This window comes from Nannospalax galili, unplaced genomic scaffold (assembly GCF_000622305.1).
Source record: "Nannospalax galili isolate Female #2095 unplaced genomic scaffold, S.galili_v1.0 scaffold406, whole genome shotgun sequence".
Taxonomy (NCBI): domain Eukaryota; kingdom Metazoa; phylum Chordata; class Mammalia; order Rodentia; family Spalacidae; genus Nannospalax; species Nannospalax galili.
Window position 1 is genome coordinate 3,708,830 of NW_008357033.1, and position 16,308 is coordinate 3,725,137.

The window sequence follows — 16,308 nt, forward strand, 5'->3', positions numbered from 1 at the left end:
CACACTAAAACAGGTAGCATTTGGCCTGCAGGTTATAGTTTAATCTGCCACTGCTCTGAAGGATTTCCTAAAGTCAATGATGCTGGGGCTCTGCGGGAAGGGGAAGGGGTAAAAGGTAAAAGTAGGGGAGCAGCCTTGTATTGCCAGAACCACCCTGCTGTACACTAGGCATGTTTTGTGTGTATCAACTCTCTGCTATGGGGACCCGGCTAAGAATTGCAGTGTTCTACTGTTTCTAGCATAACAGGCGTAAGTTGCTTCTACCACTGTCACCAAAGCACAGAGGCTAGCTATACTTAGTCACTGGAAGTTCTGAATTTGTATCTAACCTGCACAGTTAACTGGAGTCCCAAGGGATAAGAAATTTGCCAAGGCCCTAGATGCTGGGAAGGAAGCTGAGGTCTGGATATCAGGCCTACCAAAGGGTCAGGCCACCACCTTAGCCCAGAAAAGGGATGAGGTGACAATGACTTCTGCAATCCCCAGGTCAGATCTGTCCTGGGAACTACAAGCACCAGGCTTGGGGGTGGAGGGACACAGGCCTCCAGCTCTGGGGAGAAGATAAGTCCTATGTACGCTATGAGGAGTCTACAGTAAGATAAATCTCTTGTAGCCCAGGCTGGCTTTGAACTACCTGTGTAGCTCAGGATGACTTCGAATTTCTTTTTAAACAGAGTCTCACTGTGTAATCCAGGCTGGCTTAGAACTCACAGATATCTGCCTGCCTCTGCCTCCAGAGTACTGGGATTAAAGACATGCACCACCACACTCAGCTATGAGCTTGAATTTCTAATATTCCTGCCTCTACCTCCAGATTGCTGGGATTATAAACGCATGCACCTCCACACCTAGTTTATTTGGTACTGGGTTCAAATTCAAGGCTTGTGCATTCTAGACAAATGCTCTACGAAGTTACAAGCCTAGCCCTAAGTAACTACCAAATTCCTTTTATCTGCCAAACGCTGTTCCAGGCACAGTACTGGCCAGCACAGAATAGCGGTGAACAAGACAAAAATCCCTGTCCTAAAAGAGTTACATTCTAGTGAAAAGAGAGTTATATGCTAAATAAAATACATGGAATAATCCATATTCAAAGTGGAGAGGTGCAAAGGGGGAACACTAGGAAATGGCACAGAACCATCGGGCAAAGGGCTTAGAAGACTGCACAGAGAAGGTAATATTTAAAGCAAATACTTAAAGGAGACAAGCACACAAGATTTCTGGGTGTCTGGGGGCAAAGAAACCTCTCCAAGTGAATGCAATGGTAGTTGCTAAGGCCCTAGGGTAGGGACTGGATATGGGAAGAAACAGCAAAAAAGCCAGTCTGGAAAGAGAAGGCACCTGGGATGGAGCAGTACTTGGGGTGTTGTATGAGTTGCAGACCACCCCAAACCTTGTAGATGGTGATCTGTGGAGGATCTTTGGCAGAGGAGGTTTGCATCTCAGTCTCTTTTGCTGCTGAAACAGAATGCCGCCAACTGAGTAATTTAGAAACAATAGAAGCTCACTGGGCTCATGGTCCTGGCTGCAAAGTCCAAGATAAAGAGCTGTATCCCAGGAAAGCATCTGGCTGAGTCCTTACTCGGTGAAGACACAGCAGGGCAACATAGGGAGAGAGGGGACAAGGGATGAGTGCGGCTGAACACTCCTCCAGTCCCTTCAGTTACAGTATCCCTTCAGTTACAGCATCAGAAGGGAAGAGCTCTCATTATCTAATCACTTCTTAAAGGGTCTACCTCTTAATCCCACAATGACAGGAGTTTTGGAGGGACATTCCAATCAGAGCAGCACTGTGCCATTGTTTGTTGTTGTATTAAAAGATCACTGAAGCCAATGATCCAACATTACTCTGAGAAACTCACAGTTACCTGGGATTGAATTTTTGACATCTGTCTTGCAATGACAGTGAATGTCTCAGTGTCTAGTCAAGAGCTCAGACCTTCCTTTGTCTATTCAACAAACTTGACTGAGCCAGACACTCAGCAAGACTCTGACAGCAGCTGGAACACTATCATGGAATGAAGTGAGCAAGGGAGACAGATCACTAGCAGTTGATGGTTCAACGGTTAACAGCACTGGCTGCTCTTGCAGAGGATCCAGGTATGATTCCTAGCACTCACATGGTAGCTAACAACTGTCCATAAGTCCAGTTCCAGGGGATCCGACACCCTCTTCTGACCTCTGTAGGCATTGCATGACATGGGCGCCCTTACACACATGCAAGCAATACACTCATACGCATAAAATAAAAACTAAAAACCTTTTTATAAAAAATAAATGGGGTGTCCTAAAGTGACTGTCGTTGAACTTCAGTCACAAAAGTCAAGTATTTGATGCATTCCTTCAGAATATTCCACTTCAGAGTGAAACATTTTTTTTTAATGTTTTATTATTTTTATTTTTTATGTGTATGCATGTATTGCCTGCATGTAGGCAAGTGCACCCGTGTCGTGCAATGCCCACAGAGGTCAGAAGAGGCTGTCAGATCCCCTGGGACTGGAGTTACAGACAGTTGTTAGCTGCCATGTGGGTGCTGGGATTCGAACCCAGGTCTTCTGCAAGAACAACCAGTGTTCTTAATCACTGAGCCATCTCTCCAGCCCCTTGATTTAAAAAGAAAAAGAAAAAGAAACCAAGGGAAATTTTGTCACCAAAAACTTGCAGTACTCAAAAAAATTAATAATAATGAAGCAATTCTTTGTCAAAAATCAAACTCCAGTGCCAACATGGTGGCACTTGCCTTTAGTCCCAGCACTCAGGAGGCAGAGGCAGGCAGATTTCTATGAGTTACATAGAAATCTGACCTACATAGCAAGTTCCAGGCCAGCTGGGGCTACAGAGAGATCCTGTCTCAAAAAAAAAAAAAAAAAAAAAAAAAAAAAATCAAACTCCAGTAAACTCATCTTTCCTATGCTTATAGTTTGTATATTGGTATGCAAATGATCTTGTAATTTTGATAACACTGAGAAATGTTTTTAGAAAGCATTCTTTTAATTTTTTTTTTTTTTTTTTTTTTTTTTTTTTTTTTTTTTTTTTTTTATAGCCCCAGCTCTTTTTGAGACAGGGTCTCCCTGTAGCCCCAGCTATCCTGGAACTCACTATGTAGACCAGGCTGGCCTCAAACTCACAACGATCCGTTTTTAAGAGGGGTGTCTCACAGTGCACATGTAGAAGCCGGAGGACAACTGGCAAAAGTCAGTTCTCTCCTTCCACCATGTGGTTTCCAGGGATCAAATGTAGGCTGGTAGCCTTCGCAGCAAGCTTCTTTACCTGCTAAGCCATCTCGCCAGCACTTTTATAATTTATGAGCATATATTCACTATACATAATAATGGGCTTCCTTATGACATTTTCATACATATATATGGTGCTTGATCATATTCAACACCCCCATTATCCTTTCTTGTCCCCTTCTTACTCCCACTGATCTTTTCTTCCCAACCTTTTCCTGTAACCCAAACCTAACAGTCCCCTTTCAGTTTTCATGACTTGTGTATGAATGAGAGACAGACAGACAGAATTTAATTAGGGTTGCATATAGCATCATGGGGGCTGTTTACAGGAGCATAGAAAATGTACGAATGGCTACACCACTGATAAAAATGTCTCTCGCTCTCTCAACAGCTGTTAACTGCCAGTACATCCTCAGGGGAGTGATGGGACTGAGTGGCTCCCTGTTCTGAGAGGGAAGGCTGGTAGGGCCAATCACGTGCAGGTAATTACAACTGAATGTTGAGAAACTGTTAGGCAGAGCCTCTAAAGAGGTTTTGCTATGTAACAACAACAAAAAAAGAAGAAACATGAAAAAAATTAGAGAAAGGCAAAAATTAGAGATGAATGGCTTAAATCAGGTCTGTTATCAAAAAGCCATCTCAGCAGACTCCAAAGACCAAATCCTCTTTGGTTAATGTAGTTCTGCTCTATCACATATTCCATGAAAGTGGGTCACTGGTGACAGTCAAAAACTATTTTTTTTTATTTTTGAGGTATTTTTTTTCTTTCTTAATATGTGGCAGTTTGTCCCATATGACTTTTTAAGGCTGGATTTTTAAGTCAAGCCAACACTCTTGATCTGATGGAATGCATCAGATACATTTGTTTGAAAGCCTGCCTTCCAAGCAATTTCCAAATTTAATAAAGAAGACTAGATTTAACCATTGTTCTGCCCCTTCACTCCTCCCTGCTAAGCATCTTAAGGCAGAAGAGGAGCCTGCAGAAAGGTTGTTTTGTTTAGGGTTTTTTAAGCCTGAGAAACTGGGACTTCCCTGCATTTCAAAGCACAAAGGTCTATTCTTCAAGGCAAGGGGCCAGAGAGGCAGAGTAATTCAATTTTGTAGGCCACCGTGTACCTCTTCCTTTCTCCGACCAAATCAAGGCTCACACCAATGGAAGCAGACCTCAACAGGGCAGTCTTCAGTGAAAAAGAAAAAGTGAAAGCAGTCGAGGAAAAAGAAAGGGGCCAGCCAGAAGCCGCCCTCTTTCCAAAAGCCTGGGGAACGCTCATTATATTTGAATACAGCGCATGAAAAGGGCCTTTGCTGAGCAGCCTTGGTGGGGCCATGGCTCCATTCCCATTGTAAATTCCATCTGTGTGCTATCACTTCCTGACCCAGAAACAGGGAAATTCTTCAACCACACATTTCCCCAGGAGATTTGCCAGGCTACAAAATCGTTCCTTCTGAGGTTCACCAGCTCCTTGGAGATTTGGTATAGCTTTAAGATCATGTTTGCCTATAATTAATTCCTTCTCGGCATTTATTTACTAAAGGGTCTTTTCTTCATCTCCCTAATTTCCTTCCAGAATCTGCAACCTCAATGAAATGAAATGAAGTTGGAATCATGAGGAAAATGCTGAGGGAAGTCGGAAGCTCCCCTGGCTAAAGAGGAGAAGCTGAAGCCTGTCAAATGTCAGAAGAAACTTGACCATGTTTGAGTCTAAGAATAAGTCTGAGAAACTGAGTGTAAATAAGAAAATGGAAATAGTGTAGAACAGTGGTTCTCAAACTCCAGCATGTTCTGGGAAGACTTGGAAGACTTTTGATTTAGTAATTCTGAGATGGGGCCTGAGAATGTGCATTCCTAACAAGTGCCCAAGGAGGCAGCTTCTGTACTCCAGGGACAACTTTGTGAGAGCCATTGATGCAGGGAGGGCTATTCCAGGCCTCATACCTCAAGCAAGACATGAGCTATAGTCAAAGTGTTAAGGTAGCAAAAAGCCCCGTAAGATTAACTGGTCAAGAGAATAACAATCTCTGGTATCTCTAGTTTGGATTAAAGATGTAACATTCCAGTTTCACTGGTCAATCACCTGGTCATAGGACCATTCCCTCACAAGGCAGATAAGTCTTGAGAAAGATAGGTAGAATACCTAGTGCATTAATAAGATGGTGACCTTTTCCTGCCCCAATCCCTGCTTTCTAGTGCAGTTCTTATGGACCTAGTTACAGAGATGAGGTTTCCATAAGTCTTACGTCAGAAAAGCATACGCTCTCCTTTTCTTCTTTATACCTGTTTTCTAACCATGGTTTCCCTAATGACGCTGGACTGCTGCAATGTTTTGGGTTTCTCTACCTTTTTCTCTACAACTCCCTTCCCCTCCCCACTATGTGGCTGCTTGCCTGCCATGTGTCTGACCTCCACATAGGCTCTAAACCAGCACGGCTTTATGGCTTTTTTTCCTTCTCCCCTTCTTCCCCTCCTCAAGGCAGGTGTTAAGATTTACAGCTTGCCTGCCCTAAAGATTATTCCTTAAATTCTTATAAAACTTCCATTTGAGCCCTTTTTTAATTCTTTACAAATGAGACTACTGACCCTCTAGGGGATGCTATTTCTCCCTTGTATCAAAAGTCTCGACAACACCTGATTCATATTCTGTAAATATCTCATGTTACCTACCTACAGATGGTCTAAGTCCTTTATGTGGGTACTGGTTATGATTCTCAATCTATCACACAGGCACAGTATAATATTTGGATATAAAATAGAACATTTGTGCAACTCCATTTTTAGCCTATATCTAAACAGGGTGGCTAAATTGAAGTCTTCCCTGTACTTTGCAGGAGTACCTCTAGGTTCTGGGTATTTGTGAAAAAGTATGGAGGCTGGATTGGGTACCTTCTGACCCCTGCTGTTGTCTATCCACTGCCAATAGTCAGTTGAAATTATCATCACTGTATTTGGCCCATAGCCATCGGTCCTCACTGATCACCCCTGACATGTTCCTCACCCTCAGGCTGCATGACTCCTTCTCTCCAGCACCCTTTCTAGGCCACACTGGCCCCTGAATCTGTTAGCCTTGCCCTGTATAGCCCTCAGGACTCCGCCCAGGAAACAAAGCACAGATTCCTAGCTCTCTGTGATTGGCCACATCTCTACTTCGCCATCTTCTCCTACCCATCAGTACCCTTTTCTGCTCAAAACAATGGAAACTTTGCTGTTCTAAGAGAGAATCTCAATCTCCCCCTGCTCTGATCATGTTGTCCATGTCCACATCTTTGTTTGGTTTTACTTTTTTTTCAGTATGTGTGTGATAGAAAGAGACAGAGAGAAACAAAGAGAGAGAGGTCATGCCACAGAACCTGTGGAAGTCAGGATAGCCTGCAGAAGTCAATTCTCTCTTTCCACTATGTGAGTCCTAGGGATGGAACTTAGGTTGTCAGGCTTGGAAGTAGGCACCCTTATGACCTAGCCATCTTGCCAGTCCTGTTTGTTTGTTTGTTTGTTTGTTTGTTTGTTTGTTTGTTTGTGATAGGGTCTTACACTGTAGCCCAGGTTGGCTGCAAATCCACAGCAATCTGCCTGCCTCAGCCTCCCAAATGCTGAGGTGTGAGCTACCATGCCTGACTTTCATGTCCACATCTTAATGCTCTCCTGAGGAATTCGGGCTTTTGGAAACCAAAGTCAGAAAGAGTCAGTGATTTGGTTTGATTTGGTTTGGTTTGGTTTGGGTTTGTTTTGTTTTTTGTTTTCTTCTCTATGTCAGTAAGCACAGAATGGCCTGCCTGCTCCATTGGTGAGAACTGCAGAAAGGTGAGATGCTTGAAAGAGGACAAAATAAATTCATTAAAAACACACTGTAGATGAGCACCAGAGTATGCTTAGAGTCCAAACCAGGTGGTGTTGAGCCTTTGACTATAAGGTACCATACTGCAAGGAAGCCCAAGCCACATGACAAAGGCACCTGTGGGTGTTTAGCCCACAGCTCCAACTAGACTCTCAACCAATTCTCAACTCTTAACTGCTGAAGAGATCGCTCATGCTGTTCTTTCAGAGAATCTGAGTTCAGTTCCCAGAACCCCTGTGAAGCAGCTCACAATCACCTGTAACTACAGCTCCATAGGATCTGACACCCTCTTATAGACTCCATGGGCACTTGAACTCTCACATGTACATACCAGCCACCCTCCCATATACATAATTAAAAATAAAATGTTTTTTTAAAAAAACACAAATTGAGGCTGGTTGTGGTGGTGCATGCCCTTGATCCCAGTACTTGGGAAGAAGAGATGGGCAGATCTCTGTAAGTTCATGGCCAGCCTGGTCTACATAGTGAGTTCCAGGCCAGTTGGGGCTACAAGAGAGGGCTACCCTCTCTCAAAAAGACACACACGCGCGCGCGCGCACACACACACACACACACACACACACACTAGCATTTTTGGAATTACTATTTGGCATTTGGCTATAGAGGCACATACCTATAACTCCAGAATTCAGGAGTTTGAGGCCATTCTGGGCTACAAAGTAAGACCTTGTCTCAAATAAATAAATAAAATTACTATTGGTCTCTGCCTATGTTCTCTTGTTTAAGCTCTGTGGCAGTGCAATAAAGTATAAGTATTCCCATTCTCTAGAGTTTCTGACTCTGAATCCAAGGTTCATCCCATTGTACCCCAGCTTGTCTTCTAAAGAGAAAGAGAAAAAGGAAGACCTGCTGATGCAGAATGTATGGCCCAGAATATCGCAGGGGACATTGTTAGGAAATCATTTGGACCAGGTATAGTGTGCCCAGCACTTGGAAGGCAGGGCAGGAAATGACAAGTTCAAGGCCAGACTGGGCTATAAAGCAAGATGCTATGAAAGAAAAAAAAGGGGGGAGGGATTACTTAGACCAGGAGATACTACCAAGCTAAAGCGTAAGTGGTAACATGGTGGAGAAATAAACTAAACCAAGAGACAAGAGCCGAGGGAAATAGGATGTCAACAGGTTTGTAAACACCAGAGATTAAGGAGTCAAGAAAGCCAACATCAAGGCCACAGGCCAAGTGGTAATTATTTCCCTGCTCACTGATATGTTTTTTGATTCAGAACACTTGCTTTGCAACTTTCACCTGCCTCTCACTCTCTTGAGACACTAGCCTTTGGAACTAAAGTACCATACTGTAAAGAAGCTCAGGTTACATGATGACACCTGTGGATGTTCAGCCAACAGCTCCAGCTAGGCTCTCAACCAACAGACAGAATCAGCCACCAGACAAGCAAGTGAATGAGTTCTCAGATGACTTCATCCCAGCTTTCAGTTCTTCAAACTTCAGGAGCCCTCGGATCTGAGGCAGTAGGACACCCTTAGAAAGGAGGGCCTAGTAGAAGAAATTTAGGTCACTGGGGATATCCCTTTGAAGGGGATACTAGGACTCTGGCCCCTTTCCACCTGTCTCTCTTTTCTACCATAAAGTAGGCAGTTCTGGTCTACCATGTGCTCCATACCATGATGCCTTGCCACAGGCCCAAACAAAAGCAACAGAACCAAACAACCACAAACTGGATGAAACCTCTCTGAAACCATAAGCCAAAATAAACATTTCCTTCTTGAAGTTGAATTATCTCAGATATTTGTCCCAATCACATAAAGCCGACTAGCACATTGTATATTATTTTTCAAAATGAAATTAATGGAAGCTTTTGCTAGAATTTGGAAATTATTAGGTAAAATAGAATTCTTTGTAACAGGACTTCTCAGAGACTTTAATTAGAGCACCTGTGAGTCTCAAAGACTGGGAACGACTATGCAGCATTTTTCTAAAGTATTTTAAAAAGAACTCTTCTCAGAATATCTCAAGAGCTTAGTACTTTCTAGAGATACCCTGGGAAATTACAGTCTACAAACATGTCCAACCTGCAGCTACCTATGACTGAGAATAGCCATGAACGAGGCCCAACACAAAGTCATAGATGTACTTAAAATATTGTGAGGTTTTGTTTGTTTGGTTTTTAGATCTTTTCCTGGTCCTTGAACATGAATTTTGTAGATGACAAGACCATGGTGCAATGTCAAAGGTTGGACATGCCTCACAGTAGCACAATATATATGAGCTGGTGTTTTGAAATTTGGAATAAGGTTAAAATGGTGGGTTGTGGGCTGGGGATGTCACTTAGTTGTTAGAGTGCTTGTCTCCAATGCACAAAACCCTGAATTCCATCCCTAGCACTGCATAAACAGGTTTGGTAATGCTTGTCTATAATTCTAACACTCAAGAGCTAAAGATAGTAGGATTAGAAGTTCAAAGTCATCTTCTGCTGGCCTTAGTTTGAAGCCAACCAGGGCTAATGAAATCCCATCTCAAAAGTAAATAAATATGTAGGCTGTGCACAGAGTATACCCAAACACTGCAGCTTCTACCCTATCCCATGTTCCAGGATAAGGAGGTACACACAACAAGAAATGATGGGCATTTCTGATTTCTTTTTTCAACTTTATAATATACCTAACTAAAAATACACACCATTATCTCTCCTCTCATTCTCTCCCCTACAAACTTATTAATGTGTGCATATGGGAGAAAAGAAATCTAAACTATGAGTGGATTTTACCAAGAGAGTAATAGTGGCTAAATCACGATTATAAGGCACTGAGTAAATTGGGGCTGGAGAGATGGCTTAGCAGTTCAAAGCACTTGTTGCTCTTGCAGGGGATCTGCGTTCAGTTTCCAGAACCCACATTGGCACCTAACAACTACCTGTAACTCCAGTTCCTGGGACCTGATTCCCTTCTCTGGCCTCCTTGGGCCATGCATACACACAGGCACATAACACAAACACATAAAATAAAAAACCTAAACCTAAAAAAAAAAAGACATTGAATAACTTGAAATAGTTTTTCTCTTTTTGCTTTTCTATATTTTCCAATTTTCTGCAAGGAATATGGATTATTTACAAAACAAACACACAGAGTGAAGAACTTTAAATAAGGGAAGTCGAATTGGCAATATAACTCAATGAGTGGTAGAGCACATGGCTAGCATTCATGAGACCCTGAGTTCAATCACCAGTATCTCAAATCAAATAAGTGGTTGACAAGATGGCTCAGTGGGTGAAGCTGCTTACTGTCAAACCTAATAACCTGAGTTCCATCCTTGGAACCCACATGGTAGAAAGACTCTTGCAAATTGTCCTCAGACCTCCACACATGTGCCGTGTGTGTGTGTGTGCGTGTGTGTGTGTGTGTGTGTGTGTTTGTGTTTCTCTTTCTCAAACAAATGTGATTTTAAAATAAATAAATAAATAAATAAATAAGAAGAAACTTAATAAGCAAAATAAGACCAGGTGTGGTGGCTCATATCTATAATATTAGAACTCAAGAGGCTAAGGCAGGAGGCAGGAGGATTGTTGTGACTTCAAAGGCAGCATTAAGCTCTAAGCCAACCTGAGCTACATAATGAAACTCTTTCTCAAAAAATAAAAATTTTAAATTTGTTATTTGACTACCTACCAAGGATCAGATACTGTGCAAAAGTGTTTTCCATACATGATTGATTTCATTTAAACTTCACAATCTGTCTGAGAGGCAAGGTTGCTGAGCCCATTTTAATAGAGGTAAAGAAATGAGGCTTGAGGCCATATGTGTATACAACAGTACACATATATAAACATACCTGGCTACTCTCATATGCACTCCACTCTAAGGATAACTGGCAGAGGTGGCAGCTGTCTAAGACCCAAAGCTCAGGTACCCTCACAGTCACATATATTCTAATAACTCTCCCTTAGGCAACTAGCTATGTGGTAGATGAAACAAGGGACTGGGCCATGTTTCATGGGGGCTGGAGAGATGGCTCAGAGGTTAGAGTACTGACTGCTCTTGCAGAGGACCTGGGTTCAATTCCCATCACCACATGGCAGATAACAACCATCTGTAACTCCAGTTCCAAGAGAATCTAATTCCTGACTCTAACCTCCGTGGGCATTGCATGACACAGTTGCACTAATATACATATAGGCAAAACACTCATACACATAAAATAAAACAAAAATAATAAAAATTTTTTGAAAAGAAGCAAATTCCCCATTCCTCAAATCTGAGCTAGCCTTGAGACTTGTTCCAACTGATAACACAGGAGAAATGACATTGTGTCAGTTCCAGGGGACTTATAGGTCTACCTTCATTGTCTTGGAAACCAGAGACCACCATGATATGAAGAAGCCCAAGATGAAATACCACACAGCACACAGAGACACCTCAGTAATCCTTCTTAATGCAAATGAACCAGCCCTCTGGCCAGCCTTCTAAATGCAGCCATATGGTGAACCCAAGCAAAACCAGCAGAAAAATCTCCCAAGAAACACAAAATAATGAAAAGTAATGTAATTAGGCCTCATATAATGATGACTAGGTCAACAACAGGCCACATAAATGATAGTGGTCCCACAAGATCACATCACCCAGAGAAACTTGTATAATTATACCGCCCAATGATGGCCACACAAGAAAACAAGACATTTCTCAGAATGTGTCTGCCTCATTAAACTGACAAGTGATTGTTGATTGAAGCTAGTAAACTGTGGAGGGATTTGTTATGCAGCAACATCTAACTGATACAATGAGCATTCACAAATAACAGAGAGCTAAATGAGATACCTGTGCTTGCCAAGGTTACCAAAGTAACACAATGTGGTACAGGACCTTTCAGTGGGGTTCTCTTACATACATTCCCTTTCCTAGAACACAAATCAAGACCAAATTCCATGCCCAGAGAATGAATACACATCTCATATTTCCTTCCAAATACTCTTCTGTAAACAGAACAATCTGCAACTAAACAGAAACTGGTGAGAAAGGAGAGATTATACATAATAATGATAATAACAATAATTTGAAATATCTCTGCTTGAAAGTAGAATTGTTTGTATAGGAAAACATGTGCTAAAACCAATTTCTTTTTCTTTGCCTTAACACATTGGGTTTTTTTATTCCCACCAAGATTTATTGATTTGTGAAACATATTAACTGTGGCAGATTGGGTTTCAATTAAGACAGAAGGGTCATTTACCTATGACTAAACGTTTATTCAATAATAACACACTCCAGAACAAAGGGAACTTGTTGCAAGGAGAATATGGCATTGTTACTGGAGCTGTTGTTTCTATCAGATATGAATGGCTCAAGACCAGGAAATCATGTCAGCACCAAACACAATATGGAACCCACTTCTAATTCTGGGAGATGCTTCTTCCATGTGGGTAACATCCTATCAGAATCAAGAACCAAGACAGCCCAGAAAATACTCTTGCTTATTGGCAGGGTGACAGCAAATTTCCATTTTACAAAATACCCACATATTAGTTCATATTAATCAGGATAGCTTAAAAATAAATTCATCATTAACTAAAAAAAAAAAAACAAAAACACTTTTCTTTGCCTTTATAAAGGAGGAACACAAATAATTTAATAATAGAGCCTTCAGACTCACTGGCATAAAGTCATATAACTCATGAAAAGTGCCACCAATAAAATACCATGGCTGTGGCTAGGATGAGATGATGTCAGTCCTTTTTAGGAGTCTCACAGGAAGAATCCAGATGGTATCACTGGGCTCTCCCACAGCAGGTTGTTTTGAAGCCCTCCTCTCTTAAATGTTATCAGTCTAACAGCCTCTCTGTCTTTCCTTCCTCTCCCTTCTCAAATTCCTAGGCCCACTTCCTCTGTTGATTTCAATCACTTGGCCCCTTCTAATTCTTCCTTTTCTGGAATCTTAGTCCTCTCCTTTCTGCCTCACCTGATACACAAAGGGCAAAGCTGTTCCTCATGTGAAACCTGCATTCCTCTAGTGGCGGCACAAAGAAAGAATTTTCTCTCAGGCAGGGTTGGGTTACTCAGCAATTCCCCATGTCCTTTTCTCAATCCCCCCCCCACCCACCCACACACACACACAAAATGTGTTTTGATAAGAGTGAAGATACATTCGGTCACCAGTAAGAGGAGTAAAAATGGATTTTAATCCTAAATAACTGCCAGGTTTTCTTTGCTTTTCAGTGCTGAGGGTGGCATGCATGGCATTCTGCGTGCTAGGCAAGTGCCCAGCCCCTGAGCTACACCTCATGTCCCAATCATAGACTACTTTAAAATTTTTATTTATTATTTGTGTGTGTGTGTGTGTGTGTGTGATGAGGGGTGGGGCCTCGCATGCTGTGGTGCATGTGTGGAGGTCAGAGGACAACTTTGTGGGGTCAGTTCTCTTCTTTCACATTTACATGGGTTCTGAGAATCTAATTCAGGTCACCAGGCTTGCATACCAAGCGCCTAAATTTACCTGCTGAGCTATCTCGCTGGTAGGCAACTTTCAAATAGCCCTTTCAAACATTTCCTTGTGCATGTAGCATATGAAAGTGGAAGTTCAATTTAAATCAATGATTAATAAGTATTTACCACCTGCCATGACTCGGTGTAGAACTTAGGCTCTGTCATCAAGGAGAAATAATAAAAGAAAGCAAAAAACAATCAAATGCTTATTAGGGGCTGGAGCTGTGGCTCAGTAGTAGAGCTCTTGAATAACCCACACAAGGCCCTGGTTCCATCCCCAGCATTATTGAAAAAATAAAAGTCAGGCGCCATGAAGTCTCTCAGGCAGGTCGCGTACTGGTCAAGAATTCCAACTTACCAATAAGTAAGTTTTATGGCCGAGACATCTGGCTTACTGATAAGTAAGTTTCCCGCTTTCCCCGTAGCATTTTGTAATAGTTTAAATTAGCCAATAACCACGCTTCTGCTTCTGTATCCCGCTTCTGCTCTATAAAAGTTCCAAAAACCCGGCCTGAGGCGCACAAGTCCTCCGAGGAGACTTTGTGCCCACAGGTACCTGTGTACTAAATAAACCTCTTGCTGTTGCAACCCGAAGGCTGACTTGTCCTCTGTGGTTTCACTCTTACAATAGGACCCCAGAACCTTCCAGACTCCAACCTGTTCCCTTCTGGCTTTGTGGTGACTCACCCTCCTTCACTCTTTAAGTTTATGCCTTGGGCTGCCAGGAAAGGGAACTTCTGAATTAATATGGCTGATCCCAGGTGGGGAGCATTCCTCCCCAGATTCCAGGCAGCTGCCTCCCTCAACTGATGGTCTTTTCCAACCCTGCTTTCTTCGGGAATCTTAGGAATACTGCATACTTCTAACTCTTCACAGTGAGCCAGACATCTCCCCTCAACATTTATACACAAACTCCCACATGAACTTATTGAAAAAAAAAAAATCATTCAGCCCTGTAACTGCTTTGGACTCTGACCTGGGTTCACCTTCCCTCCTGATTCAGCAGTTCAAACAAGTGAAAGACTGGGAATCACATTCTGCTGGCCCAGGGCCTGACCTTTGTTAGACATCACTGCAGGGCACTGTTTGCTCTGGGAACTTGGAGCAGCATAAGGTCACAGACCTTCTGCAAAAGGAATGGGCCTATGCTTACTCAACTAGCTTCAAATTTTTCCATTTTAGCAGTTCTAGCTGGGGTTTTTTTTTTTTTGTAATTGTTGTTATTTACTAACCACCCCCCTGAGTTTAACTCTAGATCACTGGAGAGAAGTTAAGAGCCGAGCTCACAATCAATCTGTGGAGATCAAGAAGCACCAATGGATAACCTTTTGTTCCTCCGAGTGGCCAACGTTTAATTTTGGCTGGCCTCGAGATGGGAGTTTTGACTCTGATGTTATTTTTCAGGTTAAAGCTAAGATCTTCTCCCCTGGACTAACGGGACATCCGGACCAAGTGGCCTATATAGTCACTTGGGAAAATCTCTCCCTTGACCCACCGCCGTGGGTGACTCCTTTTCTCAGTCCTACACGAAGAGCCCCCCTCCCTTCTGCCCCTAATCCGGACCCTTCGACCACCTCTTTGTGTCCTGTTGTGGTAAAACAAAAGCCTGTTCTTCCCCCTGATGAGAGTGTTCCCGCTGATCTGCTGAGTGAGAATCCCCCTCCCTACCCCCCTCCCCCGCAGGCCGCTGCAGCTGTTCCAGACGAAGCCCCAGCAGAAGGACGGGAGGTTGCTCCCTCCCCCATCGCGGGGCGACTCAGAGAAAGAAGAGGACAGGGAGATTCCTCACACGTCCTGCCCCTCCGACTCGCAGGAGGGGAAGGAAACCAGTTTCAGTATTGGCCCTTCTCCGCTTCAGACCTGTATAACTGGAAAACTCATAACCCGTCCTTTTCCCAAGACCCACAGGCCCTAACGGCCCTGATAGAATCTATCCTCCTTACCCACCAACCCACGTGGGACGATTGCCAACAGCTCCTGCAAGTCCTCCTAACTACGGAGGAAAAGCAGAGAGTCATTCTAGAAGCCCGAAAGCATGTCCCGGGGGCAGACGGGAGACCAACCCAATTGCCAAACGAGATCGAGGCTGCCTTTCCCCTTACCAGACCTGCTTGGGATTTCAACACGGCTGAAGGTAGGGAGCACGTACGTCTTTATCGCCAGGTGCTTGTAGCGGGCCTCCAAGGGGCAGGGAGATGCCCCACCAATTTGGCCAAGGTAAGATCAGTAATGCAGGGAACCGACGAGCCGCCCACTGTGTTTCTAGAAAGACTTAAAGAGGCATATCGGAGGTACACTCCCTTTGATCCAGACAGCCCCGAACAGGAAGTAAGTGTTTCCATGTCTTTCATATGGCAATCAGCTCCTGATATTAGGAGTAAGCTCCAGAGAATGGAATTTTGCAGGGGCAAGGTCTTAAGAGACCTCTTGAGGGAGGCAGAGAGAATTTTTAACAAAAGAGAGACACCAGAAGAAAGAGAAGAAAGACAAAAAAGAGAGGCAGAAGATAGAGAGGCAATGAGAGATCGAAAGCGAAATAAGGAATTAAGCAGAATCCTGGCCACAGTAGTAAGAAAGGAAGATGAGGGCAGAGTAGAGAAGAAGGGAGATCGAGGGCGTGTCCGACTAGAGAAAGACCAGTGTGCCTATTGCAAGGAAAAAGGACACTGGGTAAAGGACTGTACCAAGAGAAAGAAAAAACAGAGGGAAGAAAAAGCTGAAATCCTTAACCTCGATTAGGGAGGTCGGGGCCAGGAACCCCCACCTGAGCCCAGGGTAACTCTTCATGTTGG

At 43.2% G+C, this 16,308-nt stretch overlaps 1 protein-coding gene across 1 annotated transcript in view; it reads left to right on the plus strand.

The window, feature by feature from the left end:
* The first annotated feature begins 1,126 nt into the window (after nt 1–1,126).
* The window catches only part of LOC108490020, a 53,164-nt gene continuing 37,982 nt past the window's right edge, over nt 1,127–16,308 (plus strand). Inside the window, exons 1-2 of the mRNA XM_029557028.1 lie at nt 1,127–1,174; nt 14,708–15,952. Coding sequence (XP_029412888.1) covers nt 1,127–1,174; nt 14,708–15,952 — 1,293 coding nt within the window. The remainder of the gene's footprint in view (nt 1,175–14,707; nt 15,953–16,308) is intronic.